Source organism: Chrysemys picta, chromosome 10, assembly GCF_011386835.1.
Source record: "Chrysemys picta bellii isolate R12L10 chromosome 10, ASM1138683v2, whole genome shotgun sequence".
NCBI classification, from domain to species: Eukaryota; Metazoa; Chordata; order Testudines; family Emydidae; genus Chrysemys; species Chrysemys picta.
This window is the reverse complement of record NC_088800.1, coordinates 22,493,727-22,521,629: the sequence shown is the minus strand read 5'-3', so window position 1 is coordinate 22,521,629 and position 27,903 is coordinate 22,493,727. Positions and strand designations below refer to the sequence as shown.

The 27,903-nt window shown below is 43.1% G+C and overlaps 1 protein-coding gene across 4 annotated transcripts; it reads left to right on the top strand.

The window, feature by feature from the left end:
- On the top strand, window positions 1-27,903 carry LYSMD2 (LysM domain containing 2). Of its 4 annotated transcripts, none has more exons than XR_002889438.3 (4): window positions 20-471; window positions 5,788-6,125; window positions 11,553-11,701; window positions 13,192-13,607. XR_002889438.3 is itself a non-coding variant. In XM_008172271.4 (3 exons), exons 1-3 carry the CDS (start codon window positions 241-243, stop codon window positions 27,130-27,132), a joined length of 618 nt encoding a protein of 205 aa, XP_008170493.2. In that variant the 5' UTR covers window positions 1-240; the 3' UTR covers window positions 27,133-27,903. The 4 variants fall into 4 exon arrangements, 2 of the variants coding, with proteins under 2 accessions (XP_008170493.2, XP_065415494.1); XR_010591007.1 differs by having other exon boundaries at window positions 83-471; window positions 11,071-11,701; XM_008172271.4 differs by lacking the exons at window positions 11,553-11,701; window positions 13,192-13,607 and adding an exon at window positions 27,084-27,903 and having other exon boundaries at window positions 1-471.

Sequence of the window (27,903 nt, the reverse complement as noted above, 5' to 3'; positions counted from 1 at the left end):
AGAGCCGCAGCAGGGGGTTGCGCGTGCGCAGACGGTAGACGCAATTCTACCTGAGGCCGCGCACTTTTTTCCTGTTGCCCTGACTGCTGTGGTGTCATCGGCGCTTGGCCGGTCTCAGCCGCCCCTCGCTGCGGCGACTCGAGTTCCTCTGCAGCCGGCCATGCCCATTGCTCGGCTCGCTGCTGCGGAGCTCGCGCAGCACTGAGGGAGCCGCCGCCGGGCCAGGGGAAGGCGCGGGTCATGGCAGAGTTCCCGCCAGTGCCGCTCTCCCTGCGGGAGGAGCCCCCGGCCGCCCGCTCTGGCTCCGAGTCCGAATCGGAGGCCGAACTGTCGCAGAGCCTGGCCCGCACCAAGATCCGCTCGTACGGCAGCACGGCCAGCGTAGCGGCCCCCCTGGCGGAGCGCTACGTGGAGCATCACCTCAGCGCGGGCGACACGCTGCAGGGCATCGCGCTCAAGTATGGAGTTACGGTAAGGGCGGCCCGGGGGGAGGTCCGGGGACCCCGAGCCCTGAGCGGGGAGGGCGCCCTGGCCCGGCGCGAGGAAGCCTGGGCTTGTGGCCGAGGCGCCGCGCAGAAAGGCGGCTAGGTCCTTGGGACATCGGGCGAGTCACTAATCTCCGCGGGCCCGCGTTTGTAGAAGAGGAGTCACAGCCCTTCCTCTTCCTCCTCGCCTCACAGTGTAAACGCTGGGCCCGGCCCCGACCGCACCACGTGTGCGCAGGCCCAGCGCCGTGGGCCCTGAACTCAGCTGCGATGTGGAGCTACCAGAATATAATTAATGGGCCAGACCAGTGGGAGCGGGGGAGGAATTCCCAGTTCTGTGTGAGACAGCGCAGCTGCAGGAGGAGGGATCGCTGGCGAGGTATGAGCCACTTGGGGTCTGGGCAGGTGGGGAAGGAGGGATACCCAGCCAGATATATGGTACAAGAGCTACACAGTGTGGGAAATCCTTAGCCAGTTGTGAGTAGGGTTGCCAATTTTGGTTGGATGTATTTTTGGAGTTTTCATCACATGATATCTTCAATTAAAGATTAATCTTTATTTCCTGGAGACTCCTGGAGGGTTGACAACCATAGCTGTCAGCCAGAAGAAATGGGATGGAGAGTGACAGGAATCCTTGGTTAGATGTGAGCCATTTGAGGTTGTGAGAGGGATGGGGTGAGGTGAGAATCCTCGCTCACTGCTAAGGGAGAAGAAGGGGGTGTAGAGATGAAAAATCCCTCCTCATCACATGCAAGTTTGGGGGGGACAGTAAGGTGATGGGGGAGTTAATGCCTGGCCCTCCATGAGCCAGTGGTTTCTGATGGAGGAGGGCTCAGTCCCTCCCTGGCCATGTGTTAAAGCAGAAGTTGCAGGAATAGATGAAGAAATGCCTGGCCAGCTGTGAATAAGAGAAGACCATAGATGGGGACTCTTCATCCAGGTGCGAGTCTTTAATAAATGTATTGCTGCAGTAATAAATCCACAACCATCCCTTAAAAAAATAATCATAATCTCAAATTAATATCTACAACATGACAATGTGGCCCAGTCCACTGTGCAGGCTCCAGGAACCTGTACATAGTTGTTTCTAATAAGCTTTTCCAGATCAGCATAGATAGGAATATTTTTTTTCTTGTGAGAGCCATGATACATAAGCTGTGCTATACATTACCCATGCAAACCACCACCTGCTCTCTCTAGCATCAAGTCATAATAGTTTTCAAACCAAGTTTCAGCTGCCCTAAGGGAAAACATACAAAAAACCTTCTAGTAACAGCTTTTTATATATAGTTATAATTAACAATATTTGGCTCCCATTGTGAATAAGGTCAAAGTCTTTATTTCCTTTTGGAAAGAAGAGTAACTCTACTTTGAGTCAAATCCTGATTAATCCTTACTGATTGGAGTAATGCTGTGGAAATCAGTGGAGTTACTCTGAGTTTTTTTGGTGTAAATGAAAGCAGAATCTGACTCAATAAGACTCTGTGAATAAGCTGAACTGGTTTGCTATTAGTTTATTTATACACTCACCATTGTAACTTAGTTTTTTCTCACACATTTAAAAAAAAAACCTCACATCTAGTGACAAATGGTGTTGGAAATGTTTAAATTTAGTTTTTATTCAGAACTGGGACTACTGCATTGTAGTTCAATTTAATTAAAATACATGTGTATAAATGTATTTCTAAATAGAAACTTCAGTATTTCAGAGTGGCATTGTAGCATGGAATACTAACATTAAAAATTAAGCTCAATTTTTAACTTTGATTTAAATTACTTAAAATACATTTCAAGCCAGACCTGTCAAAGAATACACCTGAAACAAAATAGTAATCTAGCCCTCAATTTCAGATGTCAAGATGTGCCTTTTTTTAGTTCTCCCTATTTAAATTGCCATTGTGACAGTATAAGAAGTAAGTACTAATTTTTCACTCCCATTTGCTATCTACCAGACATTCCTAGCAGTCTCCTTAATTTACCAAGTCTTGAGTAAAGGCTTTAGAGTTTTAACGCCCCCATAATGTAAACAGAAGATTTTTTTAAAATAGAAACTTAGGACCAACTTTTATTAAAGACTATCTTTGTATATGCCTTATAAAATGAAAAGTGCTTTAGCAGCAATCCCAGTCACACTCGGCTCTGCCTCATAGGGCTAAACCAAGTCACTGACATTTAAGAGAGTCTTTCTGTTGACTGCTGGGAGTTGGATCAGATCTTACTTCAGTAGGGGCTCAGAGTGATGTGAATTCAACATCCTCATCTCTTGAGAGGGTGAGGAGGATGAAGAACTTACACCTCTAACAATGATTTCCTCCAGCTGTTTATGAAGAGGTATTGATTGTCTTTAAAGGAAACAAAAGGTCCACATATTTTCCCTTCACCAGAAGAGTGCTGGCTACAACATGGGGCATCATGTTTATCTACCATAGGTATCTTTCAAGTTGCTCTTGCCATTCTATCCATGTGCCAGGTAGGGAAAAGGATATCCAAGACCTTATTTATCTACCCTACTGTAAACAAAAGTTTTCTGCTATGGCTCCCTTCCTTATTGCTCCCATTGGTTGTAGCAATGATGGGAGCACTAGTGTTGACAGTCACTGTCATCTAGACCTGTTCTGAACAAGGGTAATGTAGTGTAGACGAAGCCTACAACTGACGAGAGATCGCATGGGGGCGGAGGGGAGATGTTAGTTTGTGGTCTTTAGTGTAATCTCTTTGGTAATCTGGGAAAATTTTGATGTTTATAAATAATATATTTGTAAAGATCTATCAAGCTGATTCTGTTAAACACCAAATAAAATCTTTAGTCGAAATATTCTAAGAGAATAAGTGAGTATGGATACGTCGTTGTGGGAATTTAAAGGATGATGGCTAGAATATTGTTAAATGTTGCTCCTGCAAAGCCAAGAAGATGTGTGCTTTGTACAGTGTCAACATTATTCCCTTGTAGGGTGACCAGATAGCAAATGTGGGGACGGGGGGGGGGGGGCGGTAATAGGAGTTCATATAAGAAAAACCCCAAAATTGGGACTGTCCCCATAAAATCGGGACAGCTGGTCACCCTAATCCCTTGCAACATCCCTAAATAAGTGACTACTATTAGTATTTTTATTTTACTGTTTGTTTTCTCCAAACATAGGGGGCATGTATAATAGGAAAGTTCATAAGCATTTTCTGCCTCGGTACAGCTTCACCTATGGCTGTGTTAAAAAACATTTTTTACCACCAGATTGTCCAGTTCCAGGGTTGAACAACATTAAGGTTAAAATACCTGTACTCTGTTTGCATTGCAACTTCCAAACTTCACCTATTTTTACCACAGGTGGACCTATGCCAGTGCAGAGAAATGCTTATGAATTTTCCCAGCATAGGAAAGGTCACAGTGTCAAATTCCACTCACATTTACACCTATGAATCCTTATTGGAGGCACTGAAGTTCTGTGAGTGTAACTGAACTTAGTCATCAGTTCTCAAGCGATGTACCCAAGACTACTCACAGAATTTTAGAGTGGAGATTAAAACATAGGGGTCCCTTACGCTTACCACTAAAATACATGGGCTCTCTGAAGGGCCACAAGAAGATGTACTTAAGCAGTATTCCAGGGAGGAAGAACAAACCATCACTGGCAGAGTTACAGTGAAGCATGATAAACAGCTTTAGGGTGCATTATTTATCAGCTATCATTTTGCTAGTCCCTTTACAAATGCAAGTCATGGTAGACATATTGGGTTTCAGCCTTTGTGCTACAGTTCTGTAGATTGATTTCTCCTTTAAAGAAAGTCATGCCTTCCAGTTACCAGTGTAATCAGGATTTTGGTATCGAGCAAGTAAATGATTCTGTATGCTTTGGTGGCTTCTGGTTTCTGGGGCCTTGGCCCTGAGATGTTCGCTGGGGCTTCAGCTCTGGCTTTGCAACCTATACTACCTAGTGAAATGGAGCAGTGTAGGGAGTGCACTGTGATCCAGCTGACTCTCCCTTGTGGGGAAGGTTGGAGAGCAAGAGGCAGTTGCAGGCAGGTCCCAACAAGGTAGGGAGATTAAAATAAAATTTCACATGCTTGGATGTAGCAGAATGTCAGATTCTAGTGCAAAAATGCTAAATTCCATAATATCTTAGAAAATGGCAAATTCCACAGCCATGAACTCCTGGGAAGCACAAGGCCCTGATAGAGATGAATGAGGCAGCTCACACGTCTCAGAGCTGTTGTTTCAGGCTCTCTGCAGTTATCACTTTATCAGTTTGCATTTAGTTCCTGTTTTTAAGGTTCTAGGGCTAGAAACAATTAAAAACAAAACTGAAAGCTGAGGTTGTGCAGCTCTGGGTGACTGTCACGGCAAATTCTGCAGCGGCAGAATCCGTGGGGCCCCTACCCATAATGATAGAAAGATGGGCCCCACTGAGATGTCAGTTTCTATTGTGTGATGGGCAGGTTACTTAGATCAAGATGGAGCACCCAGTGGTGAGGCCTCCAAACTGCATTTTGATATTTGTATAAATTGATTGTGTAAAATAAGGAGGGTAGCCACTGCTCACGCTGTAGAATTCCAATGGCTGGTTTTGGCCAGGAAGTGACCACCTACACTACCGTGCTCACAAAATATGGGACCAAATTCAGGACCTAATTAGAGATCTCTGCATTTATGTAAAACCAAACACATCAAAGCAAGGAGTGGCACCACAGATTAAACATATTCATTTGACTTCTCGAAAACCCATGAAGTTCACTATTTGTGGGTCTTTCAAGATAGGCAGACAGCTATATGGTCTAAACATCTTAGTGTGCCCCTGAAGCCCTAAACACCTTCACATGCTGGGATTACTTATACTTTAGGTCTAAGTAATCTAGGCAGTTCTCTAGGGGTTGCTCTCTCAGACTGGCCCCAACATGAATGCAAAATAATGCAGCTTTTTTCCTGCATTATTGTGTATTCTTTGCTGAGCAAAGGTGGCCTAAATTTGGGTTCTGAAGAGAATGGAATACTCAAATTTAGGGAAAGTTTCTTTATGTAGAACAAAAAAATATACCCTTAGGGAGACTTCCAGTAGCATAAAGCCTCGTTCATGGACAAAGAAAGCAAAGCAAAAAGGCTGAGTTAATGGCAAGACAGAACATAGTTGAGAATAAATGCTCTATATGCAATAGCTCCTTTTATAGTCTAAATTAAGACAAAGTAATTGTTTCAAGGAAAGTCCTCACTTATAAAACTGCTTGACTGTTGTGTATTTTGAGGATGGTGGCATTCTGTACTTTACAGAAATCAGTACTGCTTCAATTTAATTGTTTTTCTTCTCTCTTCCAGATGGAACAAATAAAAAGGGCAAATAAACTATTTACCAATGACTGTATATTCCTGAGGAAAACTCTGAATATTCCAGTTATATCAGAGAAGCCGTTACTGTTCAATGGACTTAATTCGCTGGAATCGCCTGAGAATGAAAATATTGACATTTCTCTTTGTGGTGAAGGACCAATAACAGTTCAGGAAGAGAGTAGTTCTTCTTCTCCCAGTCCTCAAGAACCTGACAATCAACCTGCTGCACCCGAAGAACTATCTGCCAAAGATTTTCTACATAGACTGGACTTGCAGATTAAGTTGTCCAAACAGGCAGCCAGGAAACTAAAAGATGAAGATATCAGGTAAACTTGACTTTAAAATGAAGCATCTAATTTCAGACTAACACTTACTCCTTTTTATATCTGAGTTTTCGTAAGCCTATTTTTTGTAGCATTTGGACAAACACTAGTGATATTTATGTCTATAATCTTTCTAATTTAGGCTTATTTGCAGCACCCATCACAAATCACATTTATCATGTCGTGTAATGGACTATAGGAAGGTTCTTGGATACTACGGTGATTAGGATAGTATAAGAAGCTATCTAGAATAACAGTTGTATCTAAGCCCCGGCTATAAATCAGAGAAGGAATAACGTTGTGTAAAAAGTGTTGGTATAACACAGATTTCATATTTGGTAGATGGTTATCCATATAGGCTCTGATTCAGCAAAGTACCAAGCACCCAAAGACCCTGTGGGAGCTGAAGGTGTGTAATGCTACATTACTGAGGCCCCCCCAAGCAAAAATCTGAAATGGCCCCCAAATCACATTTGTAGATGTGCCCAATCTCATACAGCTTTCCTTTCTCACCCAAGCAATGCTCATTCCCCCTAGTAGCTGTCTATTCCTCCTTTACCACTCTCATACATTCACCTTCCCTTAGGCCTTGCCTTCACTAGGGAAAAAGATGTATTCTTAGCTAAGAGGGGGCTCTAGTGGCTTCATCCCATATCTCCATACACAATCCACTTCCGTAGGGGGATTGGCCCTTCCTTATCAAACATGCACGCCATACATGCTCCCTGGAGGTTCATCATTCCTTCTCCTCTCACATACCTTTCTCCTCCTCCTCTTAGTGCCCCCCACGGCTAATCATCCACACTTTTCATGTTCACCCCTTGGAACCTCATTCATTAGTAGTTCCTTGGAGTGAAGCCAGATATCAAGCCTTGCAGAAGTTGTTCCTTCCAGCCCTCTGTTGGCTTCAGTAGGGAGATACAGGCAACTGCCTGCCCAGGTGAGCTGCTCCTTAAATTGTACATGAGAAAAACCACAGTGCGAAGAGGAGGGCATGCCAGCTGCTGAGAAGGAGAAACTATCTACTTCTCCAGCTCTCAGGAAACAGAAGGTGGAGGTGGAGCATCTCCTTTCTAACCAACCAATGAGAGGCATCTCCCTTCTCTCCCCAATGAGAGACTTGGACTGCAAGAGCCCTTGCAGTCATTTAGGCTGCAAGATCAGTGTTTCCTCCTGCAAGGGCCCACGTCAGATTCCAGGCTTCTCAAAAACTACAAATGCTGCAGGGTGGTACTTACAGCCTTAGTGCTTAGCACCTCACAAGACCAAATCTGCTGTATCAGATGAACTAAGTTAAAATTCTACATAAGAATGGCCATACTGGGTCAGACCAAAGGTCCATCAATCCCAGTATCCTATCCTGTCCTCTGACAGTGGCCAATGGCAGGTGCCCCAAAGGGAACAAACATACAAGTTATCATCAAGTGATCCATGCCTTGTCACCTAATCCCAGCTTCTGGCAAACAGAGGCTAGGGACACCTAAATTCTATAATTTAGGTATCTTATTGTGCAATTAAATATATTTTTAATGCTGTAAAGATACAAGCATTGTTCCTGAGCTGTATGTAATAGCAACTAGAAAAGTTAGTAGCTGGGCTAGCAGTAAGAATATTTGTAGGAGGGGATTTGGCAATACAATTCTAGTGTTGAGCTGTTGGACAAACCCCTTGTCATGTACGACCCAGTGAGTCTAGTTCATTTTTCACTGCACTCTACACACAGCTCCCTTGCCCTGAGGATGCGTATTTAGGTCCGTTGTCTCACATAGAAGGCTGTGGATGCTCTGAGTTAAGAGTCCTGTCTGATTAGCATACTTGTGTGTCATAGGGTAGACTTTCTGAACTGCTCTCTTCTTCAGCTCACCACTGTTAAGTCTCTTGTCCATCTTTTGATATGCATCTGCACAGGGCCGGCTCTAGGATTTTTGCCGCCCAAAACAAAAACAATTTTGGCCGCCCTCCCCCTTCTTTAATTACCCCGGCCCCGCCTCAACTCTGCCACTTCCCCAAATCCCCAGCCCTGCCTCCTCCCATCAGGCTCTCAAGCCTAGGAGGGAGGGAGGGGGAGAAGCGGCGCCCGCGCCGGGGCCACTCTGAGTCTCCCCTTCCCTCCCTCCCTCCCAGGTTTGAGAGCCTGGGAGGGAGGGGGAAACTCCGAGTGGCCGGGCGCGGGCGCCGCTTCTCTCCCTCCCTCCCAGGCTCTCAAGCCTGGGAGGGAGGGGGAGCAGCGGCGCGCAAAACGGCCGCTCGGGATCTCCCCCTCCCTCCCAGGTTTGAGAGCCTTGGAGGGAGGGTGAGTAGCGGCGCGCGAATCAGCTGTTTCGTGCGCCGTGGCAGCAGCAGCGGAGGTGAGCTAGGGCGGCCGGGGCACATTTTTAGGGGCGGCATTCTGGCGCCGGCCATGCCACCCCTAAAAATGTGCCGCCCCAAGCACCAGCTTGTTTTGCTGGTGCCTAGAGCCGGCCCTGCATCTGCATATTTGACTGGCATAGGCTGCACTGTTGTGCTGTATTTCCCCAAGCCAGATTTGGGTCATGCAGAGGGGGGGGGGGGGGGGAAAAACTCTCTCTCTTGCATTCTTTGGATACAAAAATCAAAAAGAGAAATAACTCTTTCCTACCAGAAAATAAACAAAGCATATAAAACATTTTGCAAATTTCCTCACGGAAGAGCAGTTGTAAGGAAACCAAATAGAGAAGGGAAATACCTTTTCATTCAGAAAGTGGGGGGAAAAAAACATCTGAAGCATAATAAAAACTCAATATAGCTTAATAAACCATTTTAAATGTTTGGTTTTCCATTAGAAACCTGATATCTCCACAGCCCTTCCCCTTTAAACAATTATTGAAACAATAAACCATTGCAGAGCAATTCTGAATTTGAGAAGGAGTTGAACCATAAGATATGACATCTACACTTCCAATTCATCTCCTCTTCCACCAGTCAGAGATTGGACTCCAGGTTTTGGTTTGGTCTGTTTTGTGTGGATAGGAGGTCTGGCCATGAAATCCAAATTGGATTCAGATTTCCACCCCTCTCCACATTTAGGGGAGTACAGATCTGGATTCCCTGTCCATTTCATGGGTTAATGGTATTCATCTGCCACCATCATTTAACTTGCGTCATCTTTAGCATGGTTGAGGACACTGTGCAGGACATTGCTATCTTAATGGCCTCCGCTGATGAATCTCATGATAAGCCTGCTAAAAAGGTGACATTAACATGTGAGTACGTGTTGTTGACTTAGCAGTTAAGCTGGGCTGACAGAGACCACAGGTCTCCAGCAAGGATTTTGCTTATTTTAACATCCCTTGCCCACAATAAAATGTTAATGTATAGGAGGGAATTCATTTCAGGACCTCGACAAAAAAGTAGTTGCGTTCAGAGTCACTGTTTAAAAAAAAAAAAAAAAAAGAACATTTTACTGTTCCTGTCTGCTTCCTTATGTGTTTTCTGGATCATAGCTTGGAAAACAAAATTTTATTGCTGCATTTTCTCCCCAGTCAAAGAGTCAAAAAAGGGCAAACGGCATTCACTTTTGTGTATGCATCGTTAACAAAATTACAAAAGTACAGATTTTTTTGGGTCATGATGCTGCATGAAGCACAAAAGCACAGCTTGATTATATGATTCCATCTTGAACCTCCATTTAGAAACTAGATTGTCAGTTATAGTCACAGGAAAAAGCTAATTTAGGAGGCAGAGTAAGAATAAATATGTAAATTTAATGGCTAATGTTACTGAGCTACATGTAGGGTTTTATTCTCCCCACAACTTCCATAGACTGTAATGGGAGTCAGGTGCTACAGCCCTGACAACGTGCCCAATGTGGTGGGAGGGGGCACTTATTTGATATCTTGCTAGTCTCATTTGTAAGTCTTACAGCATTTCAAACAGATGAGCACTCATTGAAGTGCACACAGGTGGGTTTCAATGTATAATCAGATATCTCGTGAACTTAGAAGCAGTTGAGGCATTACAATTCTTCAAATAAGCATGCTGTACAATGTTGCAATGGGTAACTTTTTTACTTATGATATAGGTGGGATTTCACCTGTATTGAGTCACCTAGACCTTCATCAGTACTGTTCAAATAAAATTAAATGTACAAGTGTTGCCTTAAGCATATATGGCACTTTATCCCAAAGAACCCCAAAGTACTTTACAGACTGTGGACCAGAATCTGATCTGTTACATAGGTATAAATCAGAGTAACTCCCTTTGATTTTTATTGGTTGCCCTGGATTTATAGCAGTGTTAGTTCAGAATTGGGCCCTCTGTCAGGCTGGGTCTACACTACCCGCCTGAATCGGCGGGTAGAAATCGACCTCTCGGGGATCAATTTATCGCGTCCCGCTGGGACGCGACAATCGATCCCCGAATCGACGCTCTTACTCCACCAGCGGAGGTGGAAGTAAGCGCCGTCGACGGGAAGCCGCAGAGGTCGATTTTGCCGCCGTCCTCACAGCGGGGTAAGTCGGCTGCGATATGTCGAATTCAGCTACACTATTCGCGTAGCTGAATTTGCGTATCTTAAATCGACCCCCCCCCCCCGTAGTGTAGATGTAGCCTCAGTCTGTATATAACCTAGAGAGTTTTGAGTAAGTAATATAAACGCTCTTCCCAAGTCTGCATCTCTGCTTGCTTTTACTGTTGTTAACTACTGAACCCTCTTCATAGCTCCCCAAGTCATTGCTCTCCAGACTCCAGCATGTGCAGAATGGTGTTGCTTGCCTTCCTACATACCCCACCCAAAGAACTCTCGGTTACCACTGTTTCAAGATCCCATTCAAAATTGCCGTCCTTGTTTTCACATCCTGCATGAATTTCTCTTCTCCCTCACTTTTTTTCTAGCATGTGCCTCCTCTATCTTGCCATTGTTTAGGAAACCTGCTTTTCTGCAGCTTCTGACACCTGGCAAAATCTAATATTTTTTTTCCCCTCTCAGCTCTTCAATTTTATCTGAAAACCTCTTTTCTCCTGTGCATAGAACATCATTGCCCTCTCAGATTTAGGGTGGGGAAAAAAGCACGGATTTAACGCTATAAAGCCTTTTAGGATGCAGTTTGTGTGAAAGGAGCTATGTACACAACAAAATGCACTGTAATGTTATCATACCCAATGGATTATGGGACCTTGAGCACAATTTGGCCACTCAGTCAAGTTGCTCTGTCGTCATTACATGTTAGTATGGTATGGCTATAATGAAGACCTTTTTATTTGAAGGTAAAAGTGAAAAATAAGTAAAAATGCTACATTTCAGCTACACTAACCCTGTACATTCTATTTCAAATGGCCTTGGCACATAGTAGAGAGCTTTTCAGATAATGTGAGATTATGAGATGTACATCAGCTTTGGAATGTACTCAAATGTCAGTTTGCAAAGATGGAAGAAAAGCAACATGTTTGTTATGTTGCTGCATCTTGAAGCAGGGAGTAGAAGAATGGATCTGAGGTCTGAGTAAAGAAGACACCAGCAGCAGCAGAGGATTGGCTCCAAAATTTGAAAAACTATCACCTTTCTCCTGTCAGCATGCCTGGGCTAGTGTGACATGCAGGCTAATGGGACATGGCATGTGGTAAGTTGCTCATTCAGTACTTTTTCCCTTAAGGTGTGTCCTCTTTTTTTTTTTTTATTTATTTGTTTATTTTTTAATTTAAATTCTATCACATGCACTCTTACATAGTGAAACTCAGTTACACATGCTAGGCCTGATTCCTTATGCTTAACAGTTCTGCAGGCAGAGCCACTGCAGGATCAGGCCTAATGTAAATGCAATACAAGATGAATACTTGAATTCAATTAACCATCACCGTCCAAAAATTCTAGCATTTAACCATGCCCCTTGAAATGACCTCAGTCTTCTTTTGTAGGATTGCTTAGTGGCCAGAGTCTCAGCTTTGGAATACTTAAACCAGTCTCTGCTATAAATACAGCCCTTCATCTTTCTTAAACAGAAAACAGAGTAACATGTAGGTTGTGAAGGTGGTCTCTTGAATTAGACCTTAAACCTGAAGGTACTGTATGTCTTGTGTGGATGTTAATTCCATGTGATCTTTAACCGCAGCCATTGTTGTGCTGTGCACTATTTGTCTGCTGCCATCCTCCCCAGAGGTGACTGTATTTCAGTAATAGTATATATACACAGTATTTATGAACTTCGTGATCCTTCAGGGGTCTTTATAAATGTAAAATTATTACTCAATCTCTGGCCACCAAGCAAAGAAATGTAAGATTATATTTATATATTTAGAGAGACAGAGGATTTGTATGGTGGTGGCAGCGGTGCTGGGGCATGGAAGAAAGCAAAATAAAAATAGTCAGGTTACCCTTTGATTTTTGCACATCTGCTTTTGCCCTGTCTTGGTATACTTTAAGTGCATGTTTCCCAAACTGTTATCTACTGTGTTGTCTGCAGCGAACCCATATAATGCAGGTGTCAGGGATATGAAGGATGTGTAGTAATTGTTATCCAGTTTTACCCCGGCTGGCAGAAAAACAAACACTTTGTAGGATTGAATTTTCCAGAAATTATTCACTAAAGGTTCTATTTTGCCCATGTGTGTGGTTTGTAAAAACATCTACTCTGAATGTGTATGCAACTAAGTAAGATATAGGGCATTACATCCAGACATAAGTTTTATGATGTTTTTTTTTTAAACATTCAGATACCAATAGATGATTTGTAAGCTCTTTAAAATATCATTAAGAGAATTCTATTGGGTGAATGCAGTAGGTTAGGGCATGGGGGTGGGGGCATGATTTTTAGTTTGTGCCTTATGACCACTGGGCTGGGGAGGAGGAGGAATGGATATTTAGTGTTTCCCTCACATCAGAGTTTCAAATGATACCGCATTTGAAGAGAGGCACTGTAAAAATCCTTGTCTGCATATATAAGCAACACCCTGGCTGCTAGCTAACTGCAAACATGCAACATTGGGAACAGAACCTGTAACTTGAAATTCTGTTAAATTGCCTAGTACTCAGCTCATTCACTGGGAGGGAGGATGGGAGCAGTTATGAGATCCATGATATGAAGTTGTTAATTGGTTCTTGTTTTCTTTACAGTGCTCCAGTACCATCAGCCAAAAGAGAAATGTAGAAAGACCACAATGAACTGAAGAAGCATTTGAGGATATGTTGCGTGTTCCAACTGTTGGATGCTTGGTAAAAGTGGGGTTAAAGTATCAAATGAATGCTCGTTGTCATGTGTGCTGTAAGCAATGACTGGTGTTCATTATTTGTGGGTGAGAAGCATTTGTACAGAAATCTGTACAGATGTCCTTCTGTACCTGCAGTTTGTGTTGGGCTGAGGGTGGCAGGTGCAAGTTGGGATACACAGCACTATAAAAATGTTGTAATGCTTTCTTTCCATTCTCCTTTCCTGAAGGAGGAAGTAAGAAAGTAACATATCACTTGTCTTCATTTTAATGTATTTAAAAATCTCTTTAATAAAACTTTCCATTTTGTTTTTAATGAAAAAATGTGTGGTCACTAATATCTTTGGCAAACTTATGTATTAATATTGTGATGTGTGCAAGTGTTCATTTGGGGCACTTGTCTCCCTGAAAGGCGTAATATATGCAGCTTGAATTACCTTTACCCTTTGGTAGAAGGTGTATATCTTAAATCTGCCCTTGTACAGCCATAACTTGCACTTCTGAAAATTGTTTTTAAGATTAAAGCTAATAACTTCTGTGGTTTTGAACCATATAACTGGCGCAGAGTTTCTCATTAACCGTAGTACTAGGGAGAGTATGGAGCTCAGTCTTGAAAGGTCTTCTCATGCAAAATTCCCATTGTCTTCAAGGAGAGCTCTGTTTATGGGTGGATATACAGGTTTAAGCCCTCAATTAGTCATCAGCAAGTTTTCAGTCTTCTTTGGGGTAACTAAAACAAGCATTCTAAACTTCCTGGCCTGTGCTTAACGTAACAATGAACAGCTCTGCTTGGATTCAAGTCTGTAATGACTGTTACTGGTGCTCTTAACTTGGAAAATAAAGCTTGTCCTTGAGCTTGGTCATGAACCATGCACCATATTGGGTGCCAGTATATTGTATGTTATACCGACAGCTACATTGGAAGTCAGAACACATTAATATATACACAACAGAAGTGCAGATACTAAATAATGGATGTGGAGAAAAGTTTTTCTTATTTGGGTATCCTATCTTTGAACAAAATGAGCAAATCTGCTAACAGAAAATAAGTCTTATTTCCACCCTCCACTTCTATTTACTCCTCCAATCTGCTACAGCTGACCACAAGCACATGTGGAACCTGCAATTGAAGGCAGCTTCCAATTCCCAGAGGCCTGTAGTTTTCACAATCTGGTAGAGGTGCTGAGGGCCCTGTTACATTGTCAGTGGTGGGAAATGGAGTAAAGCTATGTGGGCACGAAAGCTGACTCTGGTCATCCCTATATCTCTGTTTGGAGAGATTCTTCCAGCAAAAAGCCAGACTTGACATCTTCAGGTGGGAACACAGTTTTGTTTGTTTGTTTTTACTTGTTTTGTAATAGGAAAGGACCAGATCATTAGGAAAGTTTACAAGCTAGGCAAATAACAAACAGGAAAAATCCAGGAAGTCCATAAATTTCTATCCAGTGCACAACCTACAACCACAAAAAAGGAAAATATTGCTCCCAGTATAGTTAGAGTGTAATAGAGCCTTCAGGACCATTCAGCGACGTGGTGGTGTCATCAGTTACATCTTGTAGTGTAGGAAGCTGTTATTTCAATGATTGCCTAGCCCAGGTCAAAATTTAAGGAGAGACTGTGTTTAGTTAATCTGTGAGACGAGAACCAAAGAGATATACAGTGGCCTTCATAAAGATTCCCCTTGATATTCATTACAGTTGAATCTTGTCTCTATCATAAGACATCATTCTCCTGCAGAACAGTAGAATATAGACTGATGCCATTTATTTTTTCAAGGCTGCACAATTCTCTGTGCAAAGTATACTTGATGAGGTGCACATACGACCTATCATATTGGCCAGTGCAAAATTATGTACAGATCTGCATGCTGTGGTGTGTTAGGCTGAGGCTACAATAAGAAGATTTGGCGTCCTGTTTTGAGTGCTAAGAAGATAATGTCTGTCTATCCATCTTGGAAGGCATGGGAGCATGCAGAACTCTGAAGAAATATGTTTGGAAGGGCCTGATCTGGCAGCGTGCAGGCAAAACTACCATTGACTTTATAGACATGGGAGTTTGCTTCTATTAGGACTGGAGTGTTAGACCGTAAGTGGGTATCAACCTATGCAATGCTGGGACACATGAGCGAAATTGTGCTCTTATTCATATTTCATAAAGCTAGCTCCTTGGCCATTTCAATTTCACTTCTTGACTGTTTAATTGAAAGTGCTTAAATATGAACTACAATTGTTTTTATACTAAATAATAGAGGAAAACCTCTCAATATTATACTGAAGAGGACAGTTACATAACACAGTACTGGTAACAACTTTAGCCATAGGGGAAACAAGGCTTTGAAATATTTATGCTTCTCTTTAGCCAAAAGATAATTTAGAAATTAAAAACCATGAGAGGATGGTAACTGCTGACATTGCTGCACACTAGTTCTCTGTAGAAAGATCATTTGATCTGAATTGGAGATAAATATTTTTAAATCCATGGCACATGAACTTAATCATTCATTGTATGTTGTGTTTTTCATTGCCATTTCCTTTATTCTTGGTAGAATTCCAATCCAGCATATTGCTCTCAGACCATTTCAGTATATTCTGAGAACCTGTCAACACAATATACCCAGAGGTCCTTGGGCCTCAGGTGCCAGAGTAATGAATGTCCCTCTAACTAGTGACTAAAAGTATCTATTATTAAATAGAGGTACCATTTTCTGGGATGTTAGTCGCAAGATATTAGATTTATCACTAATTTTTGGTTTGTTTTATGTGGGCACATTTGGGAGCAGGAGATGATGCAGGCTACCTTCACTCAGGCCTAAAGCACCTGAGAAGGCAACAGACAGAATCCAGCTCTTGTTCTTGAGTGCAAGACTGGGGTACATGTGGTACTTTTTTGTGCCAATAAGTTGTCAGTAGCATGTAAGGAGTATGGCTCCCCTTATGCTTCCTAAGGCATTGTTTATGTCTTTCTTGTCCAGGCCAAATGCCTCAGAATCCCTCTGCTTGGCTAGCCCCTCCAGCAAGGAGCAGGGCACAGTTTAAACCTCTCTTTGCAGAAATAAGAATTATGGTAGTCCTCAGCCCATGTAGTTCACTGAGGACCCCGATCATTCCCCAGTACTTCTGATTTATAGTCCTCTGGTAGTTCATGAAAGATCCTGTGGTACTTCTCAGGATAGCTAGGTAAGAGTGGGCTCACTGACTTGTAATAGCTGAATTCCAGCACTGCTTTGTCCTTAGAGAACTTATGCTTTGCTAGAAGGAAAGTTGACAGACAGTACATATAACTGTGCCATCTTCTGCTTGGCATGCAGTAAAGAACATTCTAGGCACTGACTTGAAAAATCTTGTAGTGTCAACATACAGTGACCTTAGAAATTGTATTAAATCATACTGGTCACAGAATGAGGTTTTTCTGCTGCTGATATAGTCTTTCCTGGGTTTGTTAATGGATTCCAGCCAGTCTCAAAAGCAAGTTAAGTGTGAAGACTACATTATTAAAATAGTGTGGTGGTTAAAAAGCAAGGAGACTTGCCCTATGGAATATTGTGATAACTCTGATGTTGAATACAAATACAAAGTGCTTGCTAAGTGAGATGATAATTGTAGTGACAGACCATTCTTGCATAATTGTAGACATTGGAAAAGTGATAAATACTCAGTTAACATCATACTTCTGGTGTGGTCCTAAACAGGACTTATTTTCAGTGAACAAATGGGGAGAGATAAATTAATGTCTCATTCTAAGACCAGTCTATCTGCCGGCCAAGTGCAGCTTCCAAGTTCATCAAAGAGTGGGGTAGGCCTGTTATCTGGAACTAGAGGAACTGGGCTCTGTGATAAATTTCTGGCATTTTAAAATAGTTAGCTCAGAATATGCAATAGTGAGTTCAGAATACAAGTGTTCCTCTCCAGTCAGTATTACTCCACTTTCTCTGATCCCATCTGCAGTGGTGGCCCTAGGAAATGTAGACAACTAAATGTTTTCTATTAGATCAGTGTTTCCCAAACTTGGGACACCACTTGTGTAGGGAAAGCCACTGGCTGGCTGGGTTGGTTTGTTTACCTGCCCCGTCCGCAGGTCCGGTCGATCGCGGCTCCCACTGGCTGCGGTTCGCTGCTCCAGGCCAATGGGAGTTGCGGGAAGCAGTGGCCAGTATGTCCCTTGGCCCGTGCTGCTTCCAGCAGCTCCCATTGGCCTGGAGCAGCGAACCACGGCCAGTGGGAGCCACGATCGGCCGGACCTGCGGACGGGGCAGCTAAACAAACCGGCTCGGCCCGCCAGGGGCTTTCCCTACACAAGCGGCGTCTCAAGTTTGGGAAACGCTGCATTAGATCATTTAAAACAGTGGTTCTCAAATTGTGGGTCGGGACTCCAAATGGGTCGGGACCCTGTTTTAATGGGGTCGCCAGGGCTGTTGTTAAACTTGCTGGGCCCCGGGGCTGAATCCAAAGTCCAAGCCCCACCGCCCAGGGCTGAGGCCCTCAAGCTTCCACACCCACCTGAGGTGCGGGGGCTTAGGTTCATGGAGTCTTGTAGTAATTTTTGTTGTCAGAAGGGGGTCATGGTGCAATGAAGTTTGAGAAACCCTGATTTAAAATATTCAAGATAGTCCCTTCAGCAAGAACAGAAAGATAAGGAAATATTGTAAATGCTAGGATACCTGTATCTATTTTGGTAAGGAAAAAATTGGCAAGATTTCTATAATTAAACATTTATGGGTTGGTAGCGCCTGAAGATCACAATCAGGTTAGGCCCCATTGTGCTAGAAGCTGTACGAACACAAAAAATACCTTTCGGAGTTTAACAGGGAGGGGATTAATCCCTTTCTTCCAGGTAAAGCAGGGCCGGCTCCAGGGTTCTGGCCACCCCAAGCAGCCCCCCCCCCCCCCCCCCCAAAAAAAACCCCGCGATCGCGATCTGTAGCGACAATTCGGCGGAAGGTCCTTCGCTCCGAGCGGGAGTGAGGGACCATCCGCCGAATTGCCGCCGAATAGCTGGACGTGCCGCCCCTCTCTGGAATGGCCGCCCCAAGCACCTGCTTGCCAAGCTGGTGCCTGGAGCCGGCCCTGAGGTAAAGGTAGAACCACAGTTGCTATTCCTGAGTTCAGGGATTTTCAGGGTTCTGGGCCAGCTGTTAACAGTTAATATCCCCATTTGTGGTATGAGAGGGATTTGCTGTGGGGGCTGGGCACTAAGTCTGGCAGTGAGAATCAGCAAGGAAAGCTCTCTAGGGAGGAGAGCAGGTGCTCTGTCTTTCTCCAGACTTGGCTGAAGTAAGCTGTGCTCTATAACTACTTTGGCTGAGAGAGAAGTCCTGTTGCATTTACATTTGCTACATTTACTTTTTTTTTTTTTTTAATTAGTAAAGTGCATCAAAGTGTTTAGACTCCACCTTGCTGTTCAGCTGCCTTTCCCATGCTCACCCCCATTCTCATTTTAGGGGCTTATTTCATGAGGTGTTACTATGTGTCAATGTTGATCTAGTTTGTGAAAATACCACACAGGCCTTAGTCAAAACTTCCCCTTGACTTCAGTTTTGCCTAAGTAAGTTCTGCAGCATTGGGCTATTGGTCTATTTGGGAGCACACAAATAAATCTTTCACACAAAATGTCACTGTCATGGTGTAAACAAACCCTAAATCCTGAGCCAGCCAACTTTCAGTAGAATTTACCAGTAAAAAGGTCATTTACAATTGAAAACTGGAGGCCTCAACCAGCCTTCAGCCTTATTTTTCACTGGCTCCTGACTAGTACCCAATCTGTTTGTTGTAGGCAATGTGCCGGAACTCATTGTATTAGCTTCCATTTTATACTTCAGAATTAATCAGGTTTTCCTCATCTCACTTAGATCACAGAAGTTAACTAAAATAGAAGTTCAGGATGGAGAAGACCTACTTGTATCTTTTCCCCCCCAAACACCAATTTTAGGAGCTGTAAGCTCCCGTCCACTGCATGGTACTAAAGAGAGCAAATGAATTTGAGAAAGAGCCATAGTCTCATGGAATGGAGCTAGCATGTCAATGCTGTCTCCTTCCCTGTCCAGTCAGGCCAGTCTATGTGAACACTGTGCAGTTGGGACTGTCAGTTGTAGGGCACAACTGGGAAAAAGCTATGCAATTTCTAGCCTATATTCTGTGCTTGCCTCCCCTCTTCACATGGCTGCAGACCCTTCCCACTAGAGAGCGGATGTACCTGTTTTCAGAAGAGACTTCCCCTTCTGGGAGGGGTATATGTGGCTTAAATAGTACTCAGCTTTTGGACTGTGGAATACTTAGAAATTTAAACTAAAATGTTCCCTTGGAAAAAGTTTTAGGTGGATTGCATTTCATACCTTGCTCAGCATGAATGTTCTATTTGGTTGACTTTATTATGGTGACATTTACCTGCTGTTCGATAAGACATTGTGTGTATTGTCTTGGTTGCTTGAGTTTTGGCAATTGGCCTACAGTGTTTCCATTTTCAAGAATCTATTAGGTATCAGTCTGACATTTGGATTTATTCCAGTTCTGAATCAACATACAATGCTACCCCTTGCCCATTTTTGGCTGCGGATTTGCAAACTGATTGTGGCATAGTTCTCATTTCACTGTTAATTAACTGACTTATGGTTCCCTATCATACCTTGATGGTAACTACAGTATATAACTATACTTGGATTGTAGTATTCCTTGGTTATTCTAGATTATAGATGCTTTGCCTTAGTCTTTAATAAGAGTATTCTTTTCTCCATGCAGAGCATCTACATCTCCCATTGATGTCAGTAGGACTATCATGTGAATAAGGGTTGCAAGTTCTTGTCTTCAATGTTATGGAGCCACATCGTGACACCATAAGGTTTAAGAGCCTCTTTCATTCCAAGTTCTTATTTTCAGATGTTTAACTTTTTGAAAAATTTACCTTTGGGGCTGAAATCTCTCATGTTTATTCTTGGCCCAAAGATAAATTTTTATCAAAGTGCTTTAACTGTTTGAGTTATCCATCTTGGGGGGGGGGGGGGGGGGGGGGGGGTTGGGCGGAAGAGGGGAGAATGGCATTTTTCACATGGAAAAAAAATAGTTGAACTACTTTAAAAACAAAAATGCATGGGTTGCTCAAATAGGTTTTTTGGTAACAAGGAGTCCATGCAGATCTTAAAGGCCAATTAGAAAAAAAAAAGCCTTGTTTTTCTACTACTTTTCTAACAATGTACCAAGGCTGGACACTTTCTAGACATGTCCATGTTGCTGGAACTCTATATTGAAATTCATGCAGCTGTTTATTTAAACGATTGCGCAGTATATACCTTTATCAGAATATGCGATAGCACATTCAAATAAATGCAATTGCAGTTGCATTGGAATGTGTGATCTCACACTGAAATAATGTTTGTAGGACACGATTAAACCTTCAAGCGTTTGTCATAAAGCCACTGTTGCCAATTTTAGCATTGTAACTTTTTAAGAGATGTTTTGGATCTCAGAGAATTATGGAATGTAATTTCTAATATTAGAAATATTGAAAAAAACAATCTTCGGACTATTTGGCACTGAGCTAGTGCTGGGTACTTGTGCTGCAGTATATTTACATCATTGCTCTTTTGTTATGCCTTTCTGTACTATTCCTTACATATGTTTCTGTGACTCATTTTCATCAAGCAAAAACAGTAGGTGGACTGATTTTCTTCAGACATTTTAATATTTACACTAGCTTTTCATCTGTCAGTCATTGTGTTAGTAATATACAGTTTGAAGTTGTTGGCAACATTTTCTGTGCTGCAATTTACTCTGTTTAAAAAGCCATAGCAAATTATTGGTCTCTTGACTAAAGATAGCTTCAAATGTTTGAGAGTTCTACTGTAGCTGTCAGCATTCTGCCTTAAAGTACCATAACTTGGTTCCACATCAGTTGGGATAAAAAATAAGCTCTCTTTGTTATGGGACCATGATATAGACCCTTCTGCATTACCAGGACTGACAGCTCCTTGCCTGTCCAGTCCTCTCTATTAGGTCAAGCTACCAATTGTCAAACCTCACAACCCGCTCCCCCCTCCCCCCAAGGGAAAAAAAAAAAAAAAAGAAGAAGAGAACACCTTGGAACCATTTTTTCCCTCTGAAAACAGCTCTATGCAATGGGGAAAATACACTTCATTCATGTCCTAATGTGGCATTGGCAGCTTTTAGGTGTGGTGGCTTTTTTTAGGATAGTTATAGAAAGGGGTTTCAAGTTCTGAATATTTTGCTAGATATGGAGGTACTCCAGAACTGTGCAGATATTTCGATAACAGAAACTGACCAACCCTTAATGAGACAATCATTTTTTCATTTGTTAAAGAAGGGGTTTACAGACCCCTTTCCCCAACTTAAAAAGGCTTTCATAATTTTTATTTCCCCAGTAAAATCCCCCCCCCCCCCCACACACACACACACACACTGTCTTGTTTCTCCTGGAATTTTTGCAACTCAAACTTTGGAGCCTTATGCTAGCATGTGAGAAACAGTGGGTGGAGGACGTATCCAGGAGTTGGGGAAAGGACGGTGAGAAGCTGTCTAGGCAGGGGGATTTGATCAGATGGAGAATCTGAACTATTCTTAAAATGGCCATCGTTACACAGTGGCAGCCATTTTAAATGGTTTTAATGTAATTGGGTTTTGGATAAAAGTTGTACGAACACAAATCTGGCCACCTGGAAGGATTCATGAACAAATCAAATCCAAAGAGGGATCAAGTATCAGAGGGGTAGCCGTGTTAGTCTGAATCTGTAAAAAGCAACAGAGGGTCCTGTGGCACCTTTGAGACTAACAGAAGTACTGGGAGCATAAGCTTTCGTGGGTAAGAACCTCACGAGTTCTGAAGACTTGCATCTGAAGAAGTGAGGTTCTTACCCACGAAAGCTTATGCTCCCAGTACTTCTGTTAGTCTCAAAGGTGCCACAGGACCCTCTGTTGCTTTTTCCAAAGAGGGATGTATCTTATCCTAAAAAGTAAATTTAACGTATGCATAAAAGGTTTAAGTGCCTGTACAATATGTAAGAATAATTCCAATCCAAGGGAAGAGAGCCCTGAAGGTCAAAAAACTCCAGTTCTGTCAGATGGAGTCTTCTGACATTCAGAGTCACATGGGTGTGTATAGACTCCTCACACTGCCTCAGAACAGCTATAATTTTCTGCAGTGAGTGGTCTTTTCTGGCAGTGTGTGGTTTTTTAATTCTTTTTTGCTGCTGCTGCTACCAAACCTCCCCTGAGCAATTTTTACTGTGTTGGGTTTTTTGGACCGCAAACATCCAATACAACTTTGTTAGTGGCATTTTCATTTGTTTTTCATCCACCATCAACAAAAGCAGTATCAGAGCTTTCTAGTGCAGCAAAAATATGACCAAGCAGCCGGTGCCCAACTTTTACAAAACAAGAGAAATATTTTACTAGTGAAAAGAGTGGATTAACTTTTATGACCAAATTCTACTTGCAGGACTCCGGCAGGCAAATTATTGAAATCACCAGGTCTACTTACAGAAATAATAATATAAGTAGGATTTAGGGCCTGATTTGCACCCCACTAAAGGCAGTGGGCATTTTCCTTTTGATTTTACTGGGCTTTGGATCAGACCCCTAGATTGTAGGTTATACCAGATGCTTTCATCTTAAATTATAATTTCCAGCATAGCCTACAATACATTCTCAAAATAAAAAAAAGTGACACCAGCAGATATTTAGACTTCTTAGAAGTAATTGTAACTGAAGCTTATTTATTACAGAACCTGAACAAACAGTAATCAGCATTAAAATTTGTTTACTAATGTATCTTAGATTTGTGTATTTCCTCCCTACTTGAAAACAGATGGTGCATAAGAGAGCCTTATTACATGGCAGAAGTCCAAAGCATTATGGAAGGACATTGTTTATTCAGAAAGCATCCTCCTTGTGTTGTACTGCATTTACCTGGGTTCAGAGCAGCTATGCACATGCAGACTTCATAGTGCCGCTTTAAGCCAGTTGCTGCAAGGACTTCACTGGTTATCTTAGAAGGCTTCAGTGGCTAAGAGATGAATGTAGTGGATCTGGATGCTGTTTCATTTGAATATTTGTGCTAGGATTAGAAAAATGCAGCATCTGATCTCAAATTATTCTTTAGGAATACCTACATCATGTTACACTTAATAGTTGTTATGGGCTGAATAAATTGCTCTCTCAGCTATCTTGCTGCGGTATTACTAAGATGTGCCTCCTGTACAAACACTTCAAAAAGTTTGAAAAATGTGATAACTGCTTCCAAACTGAAAAACAGCCTGTTTCATAATGATGGTTCATCTCACTTTGAGAGCGTGTCTTTTAACATTATGGAGAAGTGTTTGTCTTTGAGTCATGCGAGATTGAAACATCATCATTTTTTCCATTTTAGCTTAACTCCATCTCATTTACTGTCCTAGATTGTCCCACTGTGATACTGACTGGCAGTCCAGTAATATTGACCAGTGCAATATATTAATTCCTGGTTAAATAGTTTACTTAGGCCATAGAGCCTGATCTCTGGCTTTTGCTTCCATTGAAAACTGACAGTCTTTCTTTCTTTTATTGCTGATTTAGGGCTAGATCATGTTATCTGCATACAGCCCAGGGTAAAGGGAGGAGTATAGGCATATTGTCCTAGGGAAAGGACTGGGTGGTATTAAAAAACTCCTTTGGTGCACTGTAGGAAAAATAGTAATTTGCAGCCTTCCTTTATGTATTGCACCATTCTGCTGGCCAGTGGGGAAAGCAGGAGAGGTGGAGCTACAGTCTGGGTAACCCCTGGTGGAAGGAGGACAACAAATGACATAAGAAAACTATTGAAAGAGGCCACTGTCACTGATACAGACTATGTTGGAGCAAGAATCGTGGCATTAGACTGACAGATGGTAGTAAGACTGGGTTGCCTCAGGTACCATGTGCCACAAGTTACAAGAGCATAAAATAAATATGCAGTCTCCGGGTGGAGCTCTCCACCATTATAGCACTGTGCACACAAATGCTTATGTTGGTGTAACTTACGTCACTGTGGGGGTAGTTTAGTCAAACCCCTGAGCATAGGGTGACCAGATAGCAACTGTGAAAAAACGGGACAGGGGATTGGGGGTGGTGGGGGGTAAATAGGCGCCTATATAAGAAAATGTCCCCCAAAACAGGACTGTCCCTTTAAAAACAAGACATCTTTCCCCAGCTGACCCAGACTGAAAGCACCACTATTTTACATGATTCAGGAGCAGGGTTAGGGGCAAAACTTGAATAACAGCCTGAGTTAATTGCAGTGAAGACAGACAAGTATTTGCAGGATAGAGACCATAGTCTGTAAGGTGGCCCAGCCTGTTCCTTCTATCCCTGCACAACGAAGGGAACATGGGTGCCTCCACAGTGCCTCTGGACAATGCAGAAAGCTCTGGCCTTTGGAGGATTCCCTGGAAACCACAATGATCCCTGAGGAATCTGCTGGCTTGAAGGTGAGCCCTACAGCCTCTACCCTAGGGGAGACAAGCTTTCACTTGGGCAGCTAAACTGTTACTTTGTAGTGTCCTATAGTCTGTTCCTTTTAAGGAGCACAGAAAAAATAGTAAGAAGTTTTCTTCCCCGGGATCTCCTACTCATATCCTGTTTAGCTGCTGTTGCATTTTTAATTTGAAAGCTAACAAGGTCTACTATGTTTACCAGCAAGATGAAATGGGTCAAAATTTTAATGAGCTATCCTTCCCCTCATAATCAAATTGGTTCTAGATGTAAGCGTTTGTGCAAATCATTGAAACAGTTGCCTTTGTCTATAATTTACTCTTCAGACTGGGTTTTGATTTTTGAATGTAACCTTTCAGCCTGTTATCCCCAGTAAAAAGGGAATACTCTGACTAGACAGTATTAGAGGGCTTAAAATATCTCTCACATCTTCTCTGATCTCCAGCTGAAGTTGTGTGTGTGTGTGTGTGTGTGTGTGTGTGTGTGTGTGTGTGTGTGTGTGTGTGTGTGTTTGTTTGTTTTTTGGGGGGGCGGGGAAGCTAAACCTCATCCCTCTGCCCTGGTCTGCAAATAATGTAGAGCAGGGGTCGGCAACCTTTCAGAACTGGTGTGCCGAGTCTTCATTTATTCATTCTAATTTAAGGTTTCGCGTGCCGGTAATACATTTTAACGTTTTTAGGTGGTCTCTTTCTATAAGTCTATATTATATAACTAAACTATTGTATGTAAAGTAAACAAGGTTTTCAAAATGTTTAAGAAGTGTCATTTAAAATTAAATTAAAATGCTGATCTTACGCCACCAGCCTGCTCAGCCCGCTGCCAGCCTGGGGTTCTGTTCACCTAGGCCGGCAGAGGGCTGATCAGGGCCTGCGGCCGGGACCCCAAACCTGGGGGGGGGGGTGTTTCAGGGGTCGGGCAGAGGGCTGGGGGAGAGGGTTCAGGGCAAAAACCTGGGTGTGTGTTGGGGTGGAGGGGGTTCAGTGCAGAGGGTTGGTGGGTGTGGGGTGTGCAGGGCAGAAGGCTGAGTGTGGGGGGGTTCAGGGCAGAGGGATGGGGCTGTGGGAGTGCAGAGCAGAAGGCTCGGGGGGGGTGTTCAGGTGTGGGGGAGTTCAGGGCAGATGGCTGGGGGTATGGAGGGTGCAGGGCAGAAGGCTGAATGTGGGGGGGGAGTTCAGGGCAGAGGGATGGGGCTGTGGGGGTGCAGGGCAGAGGGATGGGTGTGTCTTGGGGTGGGGGAGCTCAGGGCAGAGGACTGGGGTGCTCGGCTCGTGAGGCTGCTCCCAGCCCCCTGCCCTGAGCGGTTCAGGGCAGGGGGCTGGAAGGGATATGCCCTGTTCCACCCCCTTCCCCCAGGCTCCGTCCCTACGTCTCTCTGCGTCCTCTACGGAGCTGTGTGCATGCTGCCGCTCTTCCCCCTCCCGCTCGCTAGGGCCATCAGCTGATTGGCGCAGGCGGGGCAGGAAAGCACCGCTGGGGGCAGAAGCAGGGGAGGGGGAAGCTTGGCTGCCGCAGAACCAAGCTTCTGCCTCCTGCCCCCGCAGGGGAGAGCGGTGGGCGGGGGGGCTGAGTGGGGCTGGAGGCCAAGACCGCGGCAGGGAGCTGCGTGCCACTCAAAATCGGCTCGCGTGCCGTGTTTGGCACACGTGCCATAGGTTGCCGACCCCTGATGTAGAGGAAGAGGGCCAACTCAGTAGCTGGCCAGAGTAGGATGGAGGTTTTTGCTCAGCTAATCATTCTGGGTTACAGGTTTGCTTCTTTCTGCTCCCAACATTGGATAGCCTTAGAGGGTATCCCTGTAAGTTTTTTGGGGGCAGGGATTGTCTTTACTTCGTGTTTTCACAGTACCTAGCACCAGGATCCCAGTTGTATTACACTAGTGCTTAGAAGCTCCTACAGTAATAATGTACAACACTCTCTTTCCGAGAATATTCACATTCACACCAGTGATCTAGGAAGGCAAGGGAGAGCAACATCACTGAAAATGGGACAGGTTCTGCACTCACGTGTCCCTCAGGTTGCTTCCTGCAGTATTGGGGATGTGGCGAGTGTAGAGTTTTGCTCACTATTCCTGTTTCATAGCACAGGTTCTGATGATGAATATTGTGCTGCTACTGCTTTTTTTAACCTACTTTCAATTTCATATTCTTGTTGAAGCCATTACTTAGTATCTATAGTATTACTATACAATATACATAGTAATGTAACTACAGCTGTGGAAAGTGGTGAGATCATTGTGTTTCTTCGTGGATAGATGTGGGTGTCTGCTTTATGACAGCAGTTTCCTGATAGAGATGTATGTCAATTATACATCTTCCTAAACTGACTGTGATGTTAATTTTCCCCCCTACAGAGAGGAGGATGAGGAAAGTCCCTATGCAACTTCTTCCTATCACCAGTAGATGACCGACACATGATGACCTGCAAACATGGAATGAAGATACAGTTCTTAAAGAACTAAATAATTGATTCAAAAGCAAGCCTTTCAGACTGATTACCGTGGTGTACTTTTTACAAGTCATGAATGGGTAATTTCACTGACTAATTGCACTGAAATTATTTGACCTCTTCTGCCTTCCGCAGGTTAATTTCCTTAAATTATATCAATAAGAGGTGTAAGCCTTGCAAAACTAGCAATTGCCTTCATATTCCTTCTGTGTAAATTGTAGCATGGTAGCAACAATATATCCTTGAAGTCACCTTTATGCAGGATGCTTGGATCTTTAGTGTACAGTTTGTAAATACTTGTTAAGATAAAGTGTGAGAGATTTGATTAAATATTTATGGAGAAAGTTACACTTATCACTGGCAAACTTAACTATATAAAATGACTGAAGTTTTATGATACTTACATCTTGATTCTGCAGTCCCAATGCAGGCAAATTTGCCACGGAAGTTTTGCCTGCAGCAAGGCTGCAGAACTGATCCCTAAGTTTTGTGTGTGTAAGTGTGCATCTATAAACAACATCTATGTGTTCCTGTAAAGGATTAATTTAGCCCTCGATTTTGATTGGGTAAAGAAAGCCTTTAGGGGAGAAAGTTATAGTAAGAGGTATTTTTCTTTGTGTTATAGTGACATTTGAATTGTTCATAAATGTATTCTTGTGTGCAAATATATTTTCAGTGTAACTTTATTAAACAACCCCCCCCCCATAATAAATGAATATTCTTCA

Excerpts from the sequence above, each read along its gene's own strand:
- LYSMD2 (XM_008172271.4), top strand. The coding sequence starts at position 241 with ATGGCAGAGTTCCCGCCAGTGCCGCTCTCCCTGCGGGAGGAGCCCCCG. Across the intron at positions 472-5,787 it reads CGCTCAAGTATGGAGTTACG|ATGGAACAAATAAAAAGGGC; the intron begins GTAAGGGCGGCC and ends TCTCTCTTCCAG. Across the intron at positions 6,126-27,083 it reads CTAAAAGATGAAGATATCAG|AGAGGAGGATGAGGAAAGTC; the intron begins GTAAACTTGACT and ends TCCCCCCTACAG.